Source organism: Strongylocentrotus purpuratus, unplaced genomic scaffold (assembly GCF_000002235.5).
Source record: "Strongylocentrotus purpuratus isolate Spur 01 unplaced genomic scaffold, Spur_5.0 spur5_scaffold_17, whole genome shotgun sequence".
Classification (NCBI taxonomy): Eukaryota; Metazoa; Echinodermata; class Echinoidea; order Camarodonta; family Strongylocentrotidae; genus Strongylocentrotus; species Strongylocentrotus purpuratus.
The window spans coordinates 11,191,962-11,207,956 of NW_022145602.1; the positions used below are offsets into that span (position 1 = coordinate 11,191,962).

At 36.0% G+C, this 15,995-nt stretch overlaps 1 protein-coding gene across 50 annotated transcripts in view; it reads right to left on the minus strand.

Annotated features, from left to right (window-relative positions):
* LOC579853 overlaps positions 1 to 15,995 on the minus strand; it is a 194,299-nt gene that overhangs the window by 145,338 nt on the left and 32,966 nt on the right. For 49 of the 50 annotated variants that reach the window (XM_030988699.1, XM_030988701.1, XM_030988703.1 and 46 more), the window contains exons 21-37: positions 15,277 to 15,390; positions 14,338 to 14,451; positions 13,861 to 14,045; positions 12,934 to 13,089; positions 12,283 to 12,430; positions 10,351 to 10,464; positions 9,873 to 10,057; positions 9,126 to 9,281; positions 8,471 to 8,618; positions 6,587 to 6,700; positions 6,109 to 6,293; positions 5,182 to 5,337; positions 4,531 to 4,678; positions 2,600 to 2,713; positions 2,122 to 2,306; positions 1,376 to 1,531; positions 725 to 872 (exon numbers count right to left, since the gene is read on the minus strand). In XM_030988699.1, the coding sequence (XP_030844559.1) occupies positions 725 to 872; positions 1,376 to 1,531; positions 2,122 to 2,306; positions 2,600 to 2,713; positions 4,531 to 4,678; positions 5,182 to 5,337; positions 6,109 to 6,293; positions 6,587 to 6,700; positions 8,471 to 8,618; positions 9,126 to 9,281; positions 9,873 to 10,057; positions 10,351 to 10,464; positions 12,283 to 12,430; positions 12,934 to 13,089; positions 13,861 to 14,045; positions 14,338 to 14,451; positions 15,277 to 15,390 (2,526 nt within the window). The remainder of the gene's footprint in view (positions 1 to 724; positions 873 to 1,375; positions 1,532 to 2,121; positions 2,307 to 2,599; positions 2,714 to 4,530; positions 4,679 to 5,181; positions 5,338 to 6,108; positions 6,294 to 6,586; positions 6,701 to 8,470; positions 8,619 to 9,125; positions 9,282 to 9,872; positions 10,058 to 10,350; positions 10,465 to 12,282; positions 12,431 to 12,933; positions 13,090 to 13,860; positions 14,046 to 14,337; positions 14,452 to 15,276; positions 15,391 to 15,995) is intronic. The other variant, XM_030988688.1, reaches the window with a different exon arrangement.

Genomic DNA, 15,995 nt, shown 5'->3' on the forward strand with positions numbered 1-15,995 from the left:
TTGCGTTGGCGCATTTTTTTTGTAATGCTAAAAATGGCCTGTAACATATGTAAAAAGAATTTGAGACGATTTGGAGCAATTTTAAATTTTGCGCGCGCGTTTACGCGCCGACGATCGCGAACGTATGCGTACGCGCGCCTTTATTGACCTGTAATTGACCTTAATCATGATACCAATAAATGAGAAATGTCTTTTCGTTATAAAGATATGATCATGAGTTGATTTTTACAAAATGGCGCAAGGATGACGTCAAAATGATTTGGGTCAATGAACAGTCACAGAGTTCTTAGTTAGACTAGGATCTATCATCGTTATAAGTTTCATGACAATGGCTTCATCCATTCTTGAGATATCTTGCGAACAAATTTGAGGAAGAATGAATAGTTATGAAGAAAAATCTTCACGAAATCAAAAGGTGATACGTATAACTACTTAAGTATCACCTAATAAAGACAAATCTTGACGATATCTGTAGTTGATAAATATCGTCGCTGTTTTCACGAAGTGACGGTAGTGAAAAAAAAATTGCATTCACTTTGCGTTACGATTTTCCTCACTACCGTCACTTCGTGAAAATAGGACGATATAACTACGTACGTATCACCTAATGATAACCGTAGCACTATGCCTCTATTATTGGTGAAAAAATGTCCAGAGTAATTGTCGCAGGAGAAATTGAATATGGAGCAAAACATGTTGGAACATCACTAGTTTTAAAACTGACCTATGACAGGGCCTTCACCGTAGATTTCCATACGAAGACTGATGTGGCCGAACCACTTGACAGGCATCAAGCGGACATAGCGGCAAATCTGGGGTACAGGAAGAATGTTGGTCACGATGGTGTTGCGGTCAACATTACCGGTGAAGACCTTCAATGAAAAAGGAAAATGAATCCACTTTTGAATGAATTATGACTCAAATGATTCTGCGGTCAATTTTAAACTAAAGAGAAACGAAATGACAAGCATGCTGAATAATACATATTTTTGCATGTCCAGTGCCTGTCCCTTCGTTTCTATTTGAAGTTTTATTCTGATGACATCAATTTCTAGTTTTCGAGACCTAGTAATAAAATAGGAAGACACATGATATGGATTCAAGATTTTTTGCTTGAAGTGCATTACTTGCTCTGACAATCCTACCTAATAGGTTTTTCCTCTTATACTTTGTGTAACTAAGCAAAATAGTATATACTTCACCTAAACTGTATATGTGTTCCTGAGGTAACGATTGCCTTTTTCTTTAAAAGAAAGTATCGTACCATAACAATATTTTAATTGTTATCAAAATGATATTAAATGCCTTCAAATTCCTACAAGAATGGAGTCAATGTAATATTTAAAAAATGAATAATCAGAGAACAAACTAATACCTTGTCATATGCAGGGTTTGTGGAGATGTCCTGTACGGTGTGAAAGGTCTTGCCATCAGTACTACAAGCAAGCTTGTAGCTTGTTACCCACTGGCTTGCTTCTGGTCGCCCTTGGGTCGCAACTGAAGTGATACGGTAAATGTCCGCAAGATCCACCTTGTAGAAAGAAAAGAATCGGAGGAAGCTTTCTTGATGTTCATCCTCTTATTCATCTATTTATTTATATCTCCATTAAAGACTTGTAACCAATGAGCATGTTCCAAAGTGTGTCAAATCTATATGAATTAAATACAAACACTAAGAAAGGTTTCTTTCTCTGCACCTATAAATGACATTACCTTGCTTTCAAGCCGCTCTGCCCCTCCAAGGGCAATTAAAAAAAAAAATCTACACATTGATGTTTTAATTGTCGATCTCACTTCTGAGTAATATCGAATAATTAGATGAATGCCGTTAAAAATGAAAGTAGTTATTGACTTGGATGTGAATAATTATGTAACTATGGCAATCTTATAGTAGCTTTACCTACATAGTGGAGAGAAAATCTACAAACTCATATGCCACCTCAAAAAGTGGCCAATAAACACAATTTTAATAGTGGAAGTAAATAGTGCCATAGAAATGACTGGTGACTCTTTCGTTACTGACATGCTAGTAGCGGTGGAATATAAATTCATGCCAAGCACAGAAATAAGGGTTACCTAATGTTTCGTGTCCGAATTCTCCTTAAGAAATTATTTGTTTACCTGGATCCACTGGTTGGCATCGTTTGCTCGTGCAGACCAGCTTCCCTTCAGGTTCCCGTCTCGGGCCAGGTTAAGACGTCCTCTATTTGCACCATGGTCAGCATTATACTCACTAGAAGCTGTCAGACTTGAATCTGGGATGATATACCTCTCAAGTCCCAGAGGGCCAGGTCCATTCAAGATGGCTGTAAGTTATTGCGTGACAATGTATGGCAAAAATGTAGGAAGTGGTGGTAAAAATAGGCAAATAGAATCGAATGCTCCTATCAGATGGACATAAAATAGACATGTGTGTAGTTACAATCTGGGCATGAGACCGTCAGTCAATAAAAATCTCCAAGGTTTTCCTCACCAATGGCTGCATGTTTCTTTCTTTCTATTCCCTGTTTGCTCTTTTTATATCATGTCTTAATAAACAAGGAGCAATTGCTTGATAAAAAGGTGTAGGTATGAAATCTGCTTTGACTCTATATCTTACTTGTTCCACATGTTGGTCCAGTATAGCCAGGATCGCAGGCACAAGTAAAGGTATTCACTCCATCACTGCAAGTTCCTCCATTCTTACAAGGATCATGAGAACAATCGATGATATCTGTGCAAATTGAGTTCCAAAGACAATAAATTGGATAAAAGGGATGAGAAAATAATATCCCTTTTGACATATTTTTCTTCATTTGGCGGTGAACAGGAAAATAAAGTCAAAATGGCTTTCCAAATACACATTACAGTTCAGGAATAAATTCCTTCATTTGTTTTACTCTTAATACATAATTCAAATGAATTAAATGAACTGAATATCTCTTTTGATGTTAGCATCTTTTTGCAAAAAGGTGGCTTTAAAAAGAAAATATATTGATGAAAAAATATCATCGTCTCACAAAACGTAATATTCCCCTGCCAGACATGAAAATGTAACTAAAACAATTTCTTTCATTTTGACGTGAAGTGAATGTGAAAATGGACGCAGAAATGGCATTAAATTGGACGCAGAAATGGCATGAGACACCTCAGCACGGGCTAAAAGTTGAATCGCTGTAATCAGGATGAAACATACCAGTCTTTATCATACCCTTTAACAAATCATTAATTTACTTGAATTCGTCACTAGACAAATTAGATAATACGTATTCTAATGTACATAATGAAGAATGCATTTTCACGAATTTAATTTAATACAAAAAATGTTTTAACTCATCGGAATCGAATATAGGTCGCTAGAATGGGAGGTGATGTAAATGGGTACCTGGTAGGAATTTATTCCTTGAAACGCAGCGCGCGTAACAGCTGCACTGCTAAAGCCAGGGTAATCATGCTGCATTATTGTAGAGCGCTTAGAGACTTCTGACAAAGTAAGTTTTAGGCGCTATATAAGCACTGTAATTATTTAATTATTAAGTGCTTTGACCACTATACCAAATTTTCTACAATAATTGTGACGTCATAATATTCAAATTCGTATTTTGAGTTCGACACCATTATGATGACGTCACGATGTACTTAATGGCCAAATGACACATGAAATCATTTCTCCGATTCATATTCTATTCAAATATGAAAAATAAATTGCCGTCCCCAAGCATTACAAAGAGCTCTAATGGACTCGTATGATTTTGCACATAACATACATAGCATATATTATATGCTATGTATTACAAGAGCTTACGTGCACGGAAATTTATCTTGAATGGACACTTATTCCGTTATGAATAGTCATCAAGATATAAACTTGGTATCAAAATGCTCGAACAAGTATCGAAAATATCGTGAAGAAAGAAGAATGGGATTTTGCGTTAACGCACTATTTTTTTTAATGCTCAAAATGGCCTGCAACATATGTAAAATGAATTTAAGACGATTTGGAGCAATTTTAAATTTTGCGCGCGCGTTAACGCACTGCCGATCGCGAACGTATGCGTACGCGCGCCTTTATTGACCTGTAATTGACCTTTATCATAATAACAATAAATGAGAAATGACTTTCCATTATGAAGATATAATCATGAGTTGATTTTTACAAAATGGCGCTTGGATGACGTCAAAATGATCTGGGTCAATGGAAAGTCACACAGTTCTAAGTTAGAATAGGATCTATCATCGTTATAAATTTCATGACAATGGCTTCATTCATTTTTGAGATATCCTCCGAACAAATTCGAGGAAGAATGAAAAGGAATAAAGAAAAATCTTCACAAAATCAAAAGGTGATACGTATAATTACTTAAGGATCACCTAATGAAGACAACACTTGACGAAATCTGTAGTTGATACGTATAACTACGTACGTATCACCTAAAGATAACCGTAGCACTATGACTCTATTAATGGTGAAAAAGGGCCCAGAGTAATTATCGCAGGAGAAATTGAATATGAAGCAAAACATGTTGAAACATCACTAATTTTAAAACTAACCTGTGAAAGGGCCTTCACCGTAGATTTCCATACGAAGACTGATACGACCGAACCACTTGATAGGCATCAAGCGGACATAGCGGCAAATCTGGGGTACAGGCAGAATGTTGGTCTTGATGGTGTTGCGGTCAACATTACCGGTGAAGACCTTCAATGAAAAAGGAAAATGAATCCACTTTTGAATGAATTATGACTCAAATGATTCTGCGGTCAATTTTAAACTAAAGAGAAACGAAATGACAAGCATGCTGAATAATACATATTTTTGCATGTCCAGTGCCTGTCCATTCGTTTCTATTTAAAGTTTTATTCTGATGACATCAATTTCTAGTTTTCGAGACCTAGTAATAAAAGAGGAAGACACATGATATGGATTGAAGATTTTTTGCTTGAAGTGCATTACTTGCTCTGACAATCCTACCTAATAGGTTTTTCCTCTTATACTTTGTGTAACTAAGCAAAATAGTATATACTTCACCTAAACTGTATTTGTGTTCCTGAGGTAACGATTGCCTTTTTCTTTAAAAGAAAGTATCGTAACATAACAATATTTTAATTGTTATCAAAAAGATATTAAATGCCTTCAAATTCCTACAAGAATGGAGTCAATGTAATATTTAAAAAATGAATAATCAGAGAACAAACTAATACCTTGTCATATGCAGGGTTTGTGGAGATGTCCTGTACGGTGTGAAAGGTCTTGCCATCAGTACTACAAGCAAGCTTGTAGCTTTTTACCCACTCGCTGTAATCTTGTCGCCCTTGAGTCGCAACTGAAGTGATACGGTAAAGGTCCAAAAGATCCACCTTTTAGAAAGAAAAAGAATCGGAGGAAGCATTCTTGATGTTTTATCCTCTTGGATCATCTATTTCTTTCTATCTCCATGACAAAACTTTGAACCAATGTGCATGTTCCAAAATGTGTTAAATCTATATGATTTAAATAATACAAATACTAATAACGGTTCCTTTCTTTGCACATATCAATGACATTACCATGGTTTCATGCAGCTCTGCCCCTCCAAGGACAATATTTAAGTTAGAAGTTCGCCACATTGATGCTTCAATTGTCGATCTCATTTCTGAGCAATATCGAACAATTAGATTAAAGTCCTTAAAAATTAAAGCAATTGTTGACTTGGATGTGAATAATAATTAACAATCTTATAGTAGCTTTACCTACATAGTTAAGAAAAAATCTACGAACCCATATGTCACCTCGAAAAGTGGCCAATAAAAACAATTTTAATAGTGTAAGTGAATAGTGCCATAGAAATGACTAGTGACTCTTTCATTATTGACCTGGTGTCGGCGGTAGAATATGAACCCATATGCCATATAACTGACTGTTGACTTTTTCGTTACTGACATGGTGGTAGCGATGGAATATAAATTCATGCCATGCATATAAATGACGGGTGACTCATATTACATAATTTGTGGCAGTGTATGGAAATTTGACTGTTGACCCTTTCATTACTGATACGGTGGCAGCAGTGGGGTATGAACCCATGCCATAGAAAAAAGGGTTGCCTAATGTTTCGTGTCCAAATTGTCCTTAAGAAATTATTTGTTTACCTGGATCCACTGGTTGGCATCTCTTGTTCGTGCAATCCAGCCTCCCTTCAGGTTCCCGTCTCGGACCAGGTTAAGACGACCTCTCTTTACACCTTTGTCAGCACTATACTCACTGGACGCTGTCAGACTTGAATCTGGGATGATATAACTCTCAAGTCCCAGAGGGCCAGGTCCATTCAAGATGGCTGTAAGTTATTGCGTGACAATGTATTACAAAGAAGTAGGAAGTGGTAGTCAAATAGGTAAATAGAATCGAATGCTCCCATCAGATGGACATAAAATAGACAAGTGTGTAGTTACAATCTGGGCATGAGACCGTCAGTCAATAAAAATCTTCAAGGTTTTCCTCACCAATGACAGCATGTTTCTTTCTTTCTATTCCCTGTTTGCTCTTTTTCTATAATGTTTTGTTGAACAAGGAGCAATTGTTTGATATAAAAAGTATGGGTATGTAATCTGCTTTGAGTCTATATCTTACCTGTGCCACACGTAGGCCCAGTATAGCCAGGATCGCAGACACAAGTAAAGGTATACACTCCATCATTGCAAATTCCTCCATTCTCACAAGGATCAGGAGAACAATCGTTGATATCTGTGCAAATTCAGTTCCAAAGACAATAAATGGGATAAAAGGGATGGGAAAATAATGTCTCTTTTGACATATTTATCTTCATTTGGCGGTGAACAGGAAAATAAAGTCAAAATGGCATTCTAAATACACATTACAGTTCAGGAATAAATCCCTTCATTTGTATAACTATTAATAAATAATTCAAATGAATTAAATGAACTAAATATCTCTTTTAATGTTAGCATCTTTTTGAAAAAACGTGGGCTTATAAAGAAAATATATTTATGAAAAAATCTCATCGTCTCACAAAACGTAATATGCCCCTGCCAGACAAGAAAATGTCACTTAAATAAATTTCTTTCATTTTGGCGTGAAATGAATGTGAAAATGGACGCAGAAATGGCATGAAATTGGATGCAGAAATGGCATGAGACACCTCAGCACCAAAAGTTGAATCGCTGTAATCAGGATGAAACATAATAGTCTTTATCATACCCTATAACAAATCATTACTTTACTTGAATGTTTCACTTGACAAATTAGATAATACGTATTCTAATGTACATAATGAAGAACGCATTTTCACGAATTGAATTTCACACAAAAAATGTTTTAACTCATCGGAATCGAATATAGGTCGCTGGAATGGGAGGTGATGTAAATGGGTACCTGGTAGGAATTTATTCCTTGAAACGCAGCGCGCGTAACACCTGCACTGCTAAAGCCAGGGTAATCATGCTGCATTATTGTGGAGCGCTTAGAGACTTCTGACAAAGTAAGTTTTAGGCGCTATATAAGCACTGTAATTATTTAATTATAAGTGCTTTGACTACTATCCCAAATTTTTTACAATTATTGTGACGTCATAATATGCAAATTCGTATTTTGAGTTCGACACCATTTTGATGACGTCACGATATACTTAATGGCCAAATGACACATGAAATCATTTCTCCGACTCATATTCTATTCAATTATGAAAAATAAATTGCGGTCCCCAAGCATACCATTTTGGCTTATATATGCTATGTATTACAAGAGCTTGGGTGAACTGACATTTATCTTGAATGGATGCTTATTCCGTTATGAATAGTCATAAAGATATAAACTTGGTATCAAAATGTTCGGAAAAGGATCGAAAATATTGTGAAGAAAGAAGAATGGCAATTTGCGTTGGCGCATTTTTTTTTTAATGCTCAAAATGGCCTGTAACATATGTAAAAAGAATTTGAGACGATTTGGAGCAATTTTAAATTTTGCGCGCGCGTTTACGCGCGGACGATCGCGAACGTATGCGTACGCGCGCCTTTAATGACCTGTAATTGACCTTAATCATGATAACAATAAATGAGAAATGACTTTTCGTTATGAAGATATGATCATGAGTTGATTTTTACAAAATGGCGCAAGGATGACGTCAAAATGATTCTGGTCAATGAACAGTCACAGAGTTCTTAGTTAGACTAGGATCTATCATCGTTATAAGTTTCATGACAATGGCTTCATCCATTCTTGAGATATCTTGCGAACAAATTCGAGGAAGAATGAATAATAATGAAGAAAAATCTTCACGAAATCAAAAGGTGATACGTATAACTACTTAAGTATCACCTAATAAAGACAAATCTTGACGATATCTGTAGTCGATAAATATAACTACGTACGTATCACCTAATGATAACCGTAGCACTATGCCTCTATTATTGGTGAAAAAATGTCCAGAGTAATTGTCGCAGGAGAAATTGAATATGGAGCAAAACATGTTGGAACATCACTAGTTTTAAAACTGACCTATGACAGGGCCTTCACCGTAGATTTCCATACGAAGACTGATGTGGCCGAACCACTTGACAGGCATCAAGCGGACATAGCGGCAAATCTGGGGTACAGGAAGAATGTTGGTCACGATGGTGTTGCGGTCAACATTACCGGTGAAGACCTTCAATGAAAAAGGAAAATGAATCCACTTTTGAATGAATTATGACTCAAATGATTCTGCGGTCAATTGCAATCGAACTAAAGAGAATCGAATTGACAAGCATGCTGAATAATACATATTTGTGTATGTCCAGTGCCTGTCCATTCGTTTCTATTTAAAGTTTTATTCTGATGACATCAATTTCTAGTTTTCGAGACTTAGTAATAAAATAGGAAGACACATGATATGGATTAAAGATTTTTTGCTTGAAGTGCATTACTTGCTCTGACAATCCTACCTAATAGGTTTTTCCTCTTATACTTTGTGTAACTAAGCAAAATAGTATATACTCCACCTAAACTGTATATGTGTTCCTGAGGTAACGATTGCCTTTTTCTTTAAAAGAAAGTATCGTAACATAACAATATTTTAATTGTTATCAAAAAGATATTAAATGCCTTCAAATTCCTACAAGAATGGAGTCAATGTAATATTTAAAACATGAATAATCAGAGAACAAACTAATACCTTGTCATATGCAGGGTTTGTGGAGATGTCCTGTACGGTGTGAAAGGTCTTGCCATCAGTACTACATGCAAGCTTGTAGCTTGTTACCCACTGGCTTGCTTCTGGTCGCCCTTGGGTCGCAACTGAAGTGATACGGTAAATGTCCGCAAGATCCACCTTGTAGAAAGAAAAGAATCGGAGGAAGCTTTCTTGATGTTCATCCTCTTATTCATCTATTTATTTCTATCTCCATTAAAGACTTGTAACCAATGAGCATGTTCCAAAGTGTGTCAAATCTATATGAATTAAATACAAACACTAAGAAAGGTTTCTTTCTCTGCACCTATAAATGACATTACCTTGCTTTCAAGCCGCTCTGCCCCTCCAAGGACAATATTTAAAAAAAAATCTACACATTGATGTTTTAATTGTCGATCTCACTTCTGAGTAATATCGAATAATTAGATGAATGCCCTTAAAAATGAAAGTAGTTATTGACTTGGATGTGAATAATTATGTAACTATGGCAATCTTATAGTAGCTTTACCTACATAGTGGAGAGAAAATCTACAAACTCATATGCCACCTCAAAAAGTGGCCAATAAACACAATTTTAATAGTGGAAGTAAATAGTGCTATAGAAATGACTGGTGACTCTTTCGTTACTGACATGCTAGTAGCGGTGGAATATAAATTCATGCCAAGCATAGAAATAAGGGTTACCTAATGTTTCGTGTCCGAATTCTCCTTAAGAAATTATTTGTTTACCTGGATCCACTGGTTGGCATCGTTTGCTCGTGCAGACCAGCTTCCCTTCAGGTTCCCGTCTCGGGCCAGGTTAAGACGTCCTCTATTTGCACCATGGTCAGCGTTATACTCACTAGAAGCTGTCAGACTTGAATCTGGGATGATATACCTCTCAAGTCCCAGAGGGCCAGGTCCATTCAAGATGGCTGTAAGTTATTGCGTGACAATGTATGGCAAAAATGTAGGAAGTGGTGGTAAAAATAGGCAAATAGAATCGAATGCTCCTATCAGATGGACATAAAATAGACATGTGTGTAGTTACAATCTGGGCATGAGACCGTCAGTCAATAAAAATCTCCAAGGTTTTCCTCACCTATGGCTGCATGTTTCTTTCTTTCTATTCCATGTTTGCTCTTTTTATGTCATGTCTTAATGAACAAGGAGCAATTGCTTGATAAAAAAGTGTAGGTATGAAATCTGCTTTGACTCTATATCTTACTTGTTCCACATGTTGGTCCAGTATAGCCAGGATCGCAGGCACAAGTAAAGGTATTCACTCCATCACTGCAAGTTCCTCCATTCTTACAAGGATCATGAGAACAATCGATGATATCTGTGCAAATTGAGTTCCAAAGACATAAAATTGGATAAAAGGGATGAGAAAATAATATCCCTTTTGACATATTTTTCTTCATTTGGCGGTGAACAGGAAAATAAAGTCAAAATGGCTTTCCAAATACACATTACAGTTCAGGAATAAATTCCTTCATTTGTATTACTCTTAATACATAATTCAAATGAATTAAATGAACTAAATATCTCTTTTATTGTTAGCATCTTTTTGAAGAAAAAAACGTGGCCTTATAAAGAAAATATATTGATGAAAAAATTTCATCGTCTCACAAAACGTAATATTCCCCTGCCAGACATGAAAATGTAACTAAAACAATTTCTTTCATTTTGACGTGAAGTGAATGTGAAAATGGACGCAGAAATGGCATTAAATTGGACGCAGAAATGGCATGAGACACCTCAGCACGGGCTAAAAGTTGAATCGCTGTAATCAGGATGAAACATACCAGTCTTTATCATACCCTTTAACAAATCATTACTTTACTTGAATTCGTCACTAGACAAATTAGATAATACGTATTCTAATGTACATAATGAAGAATGCATTTTCACGAATTTAATTTAACACAAAAAATGTTTTAACTCATCGGAATCGAATATAGGTCGCTAGAAAGGGAGGTGATGTAAATGGGTACCTGGTAGGAATTTATTCCTTGAAACGCAGCGCGCGTAACAGCTGCACTGCTAAAGCCAGGGTAATCATGCTGCATTATTGTAGAGCGCTTAGAGACTTCTGACAAAGTAAGTTTTAGGCGCTATATAAGCACTGTTATTATTTAATTATTAAGTGCTTTGACCACTATACCAAATTTTCTACAATGATTGTGACGTCATAATATTCAAATTCGTATTTTGAGTTCGACACCATTATGATGACGTCACGATATACTTAATGGCCAAATGACACATGAAATCATTTCTCCGATTCATATTCTATTCAAATATGAAAAAAATTGCCGTCCCCAAGCATTACAAAGAGCTCTAATGGACTCGTATGATTTTGCACATAACATACATAGCATATATTATATGCTATGTATTACAAGAGCTTACGTGCACGGAAATTTATCTTGAATGGACACTTATTCCGTTATGAATAGTCATAAAGATATAAACTTGGTATCAAAATGCTCGGACAAGTATCGAAAATATCGTGAAGAAAGAAGAATGGGATTTTGCGTTAACGCATTATTTTTTTTAATTCTCAAAATAGCCTGCAACATATGTAAAATGAATTTGAGACGATTTGGAGCAATTTTAAATTTTGCGCGCGCGTTAACGCACCGCCGATCGCGAACGTATGCGAACGCGCGCGTTTTTGACCTGTAATTGACCTTTATCATAATAACAATAAATGAGAAATGACTTTCCATTATGAAGATATAATCATGAGTTGATTTTTACAAAATGGCGCTTGGATGACGTCAAAATGATCTGGGTCAATGGAAAGTCACACAGTTCTAAGTTAGAATAGGATCTATCATCGTTATAAATTTCATGACAATGGCTTCATTCATTTTTGAGATATCCTCCGAACAAATTCGAGGAAGAATGAAAAGGAATAAAGAAAAATCTTCACAAAATCAAAAGGTGATACGTATAATTACTTAAGGATCACCTAATGAAGACAACACTTGACGAAATCTGTAGTTGATACGTATAACTACGTACGTATCACCTAAAGATAACCGTAGCACTATGATTCTATTAATGGTGAAAAAGGGCCCAGAGTATTTGTCGCAGGAGAAATTGAATATGGAGCAAAACATGTTGGAACATCACTAATTTTAAAACTAACCTGTGAAAGGGCCTTCACCGTAGATTTCCATACGAAGACTGATACGACCGAACCACTTGATAGGCATCAAGCGGACATAGCGGCAAATCTGGGGTACAGGCAGAATGTTGGTCAGGATGGTGTTGCGGTCAACATTACCGGTGAAGACCTTCAATGAAAAAGGAAAATGAATCCACTTTTGAATGAATTATGACTCAAATAATTCTGCGGTCAATTTTAAACTAAAGAGAAACGAAATGACAAGCATGCTGAATAATACATATTTTTGCATGTCCAGTGCCTGTCCATTCGTTTCTATTTAAAGTTTTATCCTGATGACATCAATTTCTAGTTTTCGAGACCTAGTAATAAAAGAGGAAGACACATGATATGGATTGAAGATTTTTTGCTTGAAGTGCATTACTTGCTCTGACAATCCTACCTAATAGGTTTTTCCTCTTATACTTTGTGTAACTAAGCAAAATAGTATATACTTCACCTAAACTGTATATGTGTTCCTGAGGTAACGATTGCCTTTTTCTTTAAAAGAAAGTATCGTAACATAACAATATTTTAATTGTTATCAAAAAGATATTAAATGCCTTCAAATTCCTACAAGAATGGAGTCAATGTAATATTTAAAAAATGAATAATCAGAGAACAAACTAATACCTTGTCATATGCAGGGTTTGTGGAGATGTCCTGTACGGTGTGAAAGGTCTTGCCATCAGTACTACAAGCAAGCTTGTAGCTTTTTACCCACTCGCTGTAATCTTGTCGCCCTTGAGTCGCAACTGAAGTGATACGGTAAAGGTCCAAAAGATCCACCTTTTAGAAAGAAAAAGAATCGGAGGAAGCATTCCTGATGTTTCATCCTCTTGGATCATCTATTTCTTTCTATCTCCATGACAAAACTTTGAACCAATGTGCATGTTCCAAAATGTGTTAAATCTATATGATTAAAATAATACAAATACTAATAACGGTTCCTTTCTTTGCACATATCAATGACATTACCATGGTTTCATGCAGTTCTGCCCCTCCAAGGACAATATTTAAGTTAGAAGTTCTCCACATTGATGCTTCAATTGCCGATCTCATTTCTGAGCAATATCGAACAATTAGATTAAAGCCCTTAAAAATGAAAGCAATTGTTGACTTGGATGTGAATAATAATTGACAATCTTATAGTAGCTTTACCTACATAGTTAAGAGAAAATCTACGAACCCATATGTCACCTCGAAAAGTGGCCAATAAAAACAATTTTAACAGTGTAAGTGAATAGTGCCATAGAAATAACTAGTGACTCTTTCATTGTTGACCTGGTGTCGGCGGTAGAATATGAACCCATATGCCATATAACTGACTGTTGACTTTTTCGTTACTGACATGGTGGTAGCGGTGGAATATAAATTCATGCCATGCATATAAATGACGGGTGACTCATATTACATACTTTGTGGCAGTGTATGGAAATTTGACTGTTGACCCTTTCATTACTGATACGGTGGCAGCAGTGGGGTATGAACCCATGCCATAGAAAAAAGGGTTGCCTAATGTTTCGTGTCCAAATTGTCCTTAAGAAATTATTTGTTTACCTGGATCCACTGGTTGGCATCTCTTGTTCGTGCAATCCAGCCTCCCTTCAGGTTCCCGTCTCGGACTAGGTTAAGACGACCTCTCTTTACACCTTTGTCAGCACTATACTCACTGGACGCTGTCAGACTTGAATCTGGGATGATATAACTCTCAAGTCCCAGAGGGCCAGGTCCATTCAAGATGGCTGTAAGTTATTGCGTGACAATGTATGGCAAAGAAGTAGGAAGTGGTAGTCAAATAGGTAAATAGAATCGAATGCTCCCATCAGATGGACATAAAATAGACAAGTGTGTAGTTACAATCTGGGCATGAGACCGTCAGTCAATAAAAATCTTCAAGGTTTTCCTCACCAATGACTGCATGTTTCTTTCTTTCTATTTCCTGTTTGCTCTTTTTATATAATGTCTTAATGAACAAGAAGCAATTGCTTGATAAAAAAGTGTAGGTATGGAATCTGCTTTGACTCTATATCTTACTTGCTCCGCACGTAGGCCCAGTATAGCCAGGATCGCAGGCACAAGTAAAGGTGTTCACTCCATCACTACAAGTTCCTCCATTCTCACAAGGATCAGGGGAACAATCGTTGATATCTGTGCAAATTCAGTTCCAAAGACAATAAATGGGATAAAAGGGATGGGAAAATAATGTCCCTTTTGACATATTTATCTTCATTTGGCGGTGAACAGGAAAATAAAGTCAAAATGGCATTCTAAATACACATTATAGTTCAGGAATAAATCCCTTCATTTGTATAACTATTAATACATAATTCAAATGAATTAAATGAACTAAATATCTCTTTTAATGTTAGCATCTTTTTGAAGAAAAAAACGTGGCCTTATAAAGAAAATATATTAATGAAAAACTCTCATCGTCTCACAAAACGTAATATGCCCCTGCCAGACAAGAAAATGTCACTTAAACAAATTTCTTTCATTTTGGCGTGAAATGAATGTGACAATTGACGCAGAAATGGCATGAAATTGGATGCAGAAATGGCATGAGACACCTCAGCACCAAAAGTTTAATCGCTGTAATCAGGATGAAACATACCAGTCTTTATCATACCCTATAACAAATCATTACTTTACTTGAATTTTTCACTTGACAAATTAGATCATACGTATTCTAATGTTCATAATGAAGAACGCAAAGAAGTAGGAAAATGTAGTCAAATAGGTAAATAGAATCGAATGCTCCCATCAGATGGACATAAAATAGAAAAGTGTGTAGTTACAAGCTGGGCATGAGACCGTCAGTCAATAAAAATCTCCAAGGTTTTTTTCACCAATGACTGCATGTTTCTTTCTTTCTATTCCCTGTTTGCTCTTTTTCTATAATGTTTTGTTGAACAAGGAGCAATTGTTTGATATAAAAAGTATGGGTATGTAATCTGCTTTGACTCTATATCTTACCTGTGCCACACGTAGGCCCAGTATAGCCAGGATCGCAGACACAAGTAAAGGTATTCACTCCATCATTGCAAATTCCTCCATTCTCACAAGGATCAGGAGAACAAGCGTTGATATCTGTGCAAATTCAGTTCCAAATACAATAAATGGGATAAAAGGGATGGGAAAATAATGTCCCTTTTGACATATTTATCTTCATTTGGCGGTGAACAGGAAAATAAAGTCAAAATGGCATTCTAAATACACATTACAGTTCAGGAATAAATCCCTTCATTTGTATAACTATTAATACATAATTCAAATGAATTAAATGAACTAAATATCTCTTTTAATGTTAGCATCTTTTTGAAAAAACGTGGCCTTATAAAGAAAATATATTTATGAAAAGCTCTCCTCGTCTCACAAAACGTAATATGCCCCTGCCAGACAAGAAAATGTCACTTAAACAAATTTCTTTCATTTTGGCGTGAAATGAATGTGAAAATGGACGCAGAAATGGCATGAAATTGGACGCAGAAATGGCATGAGACACCTCAGCACCAAAAGTTGAATCGCTGTAATCATGATGAAACATACCAGTCTTTATCATACCCTATAACAAATCATTACTTTACTTGAATTTTTCACTTGACAAATTAGATAATACGTATTCTAATGTACATAATGAAGAAAGCATTTTCACGAATTGGATTTCACACAAAAATGTTTAAACTCATCGGAAT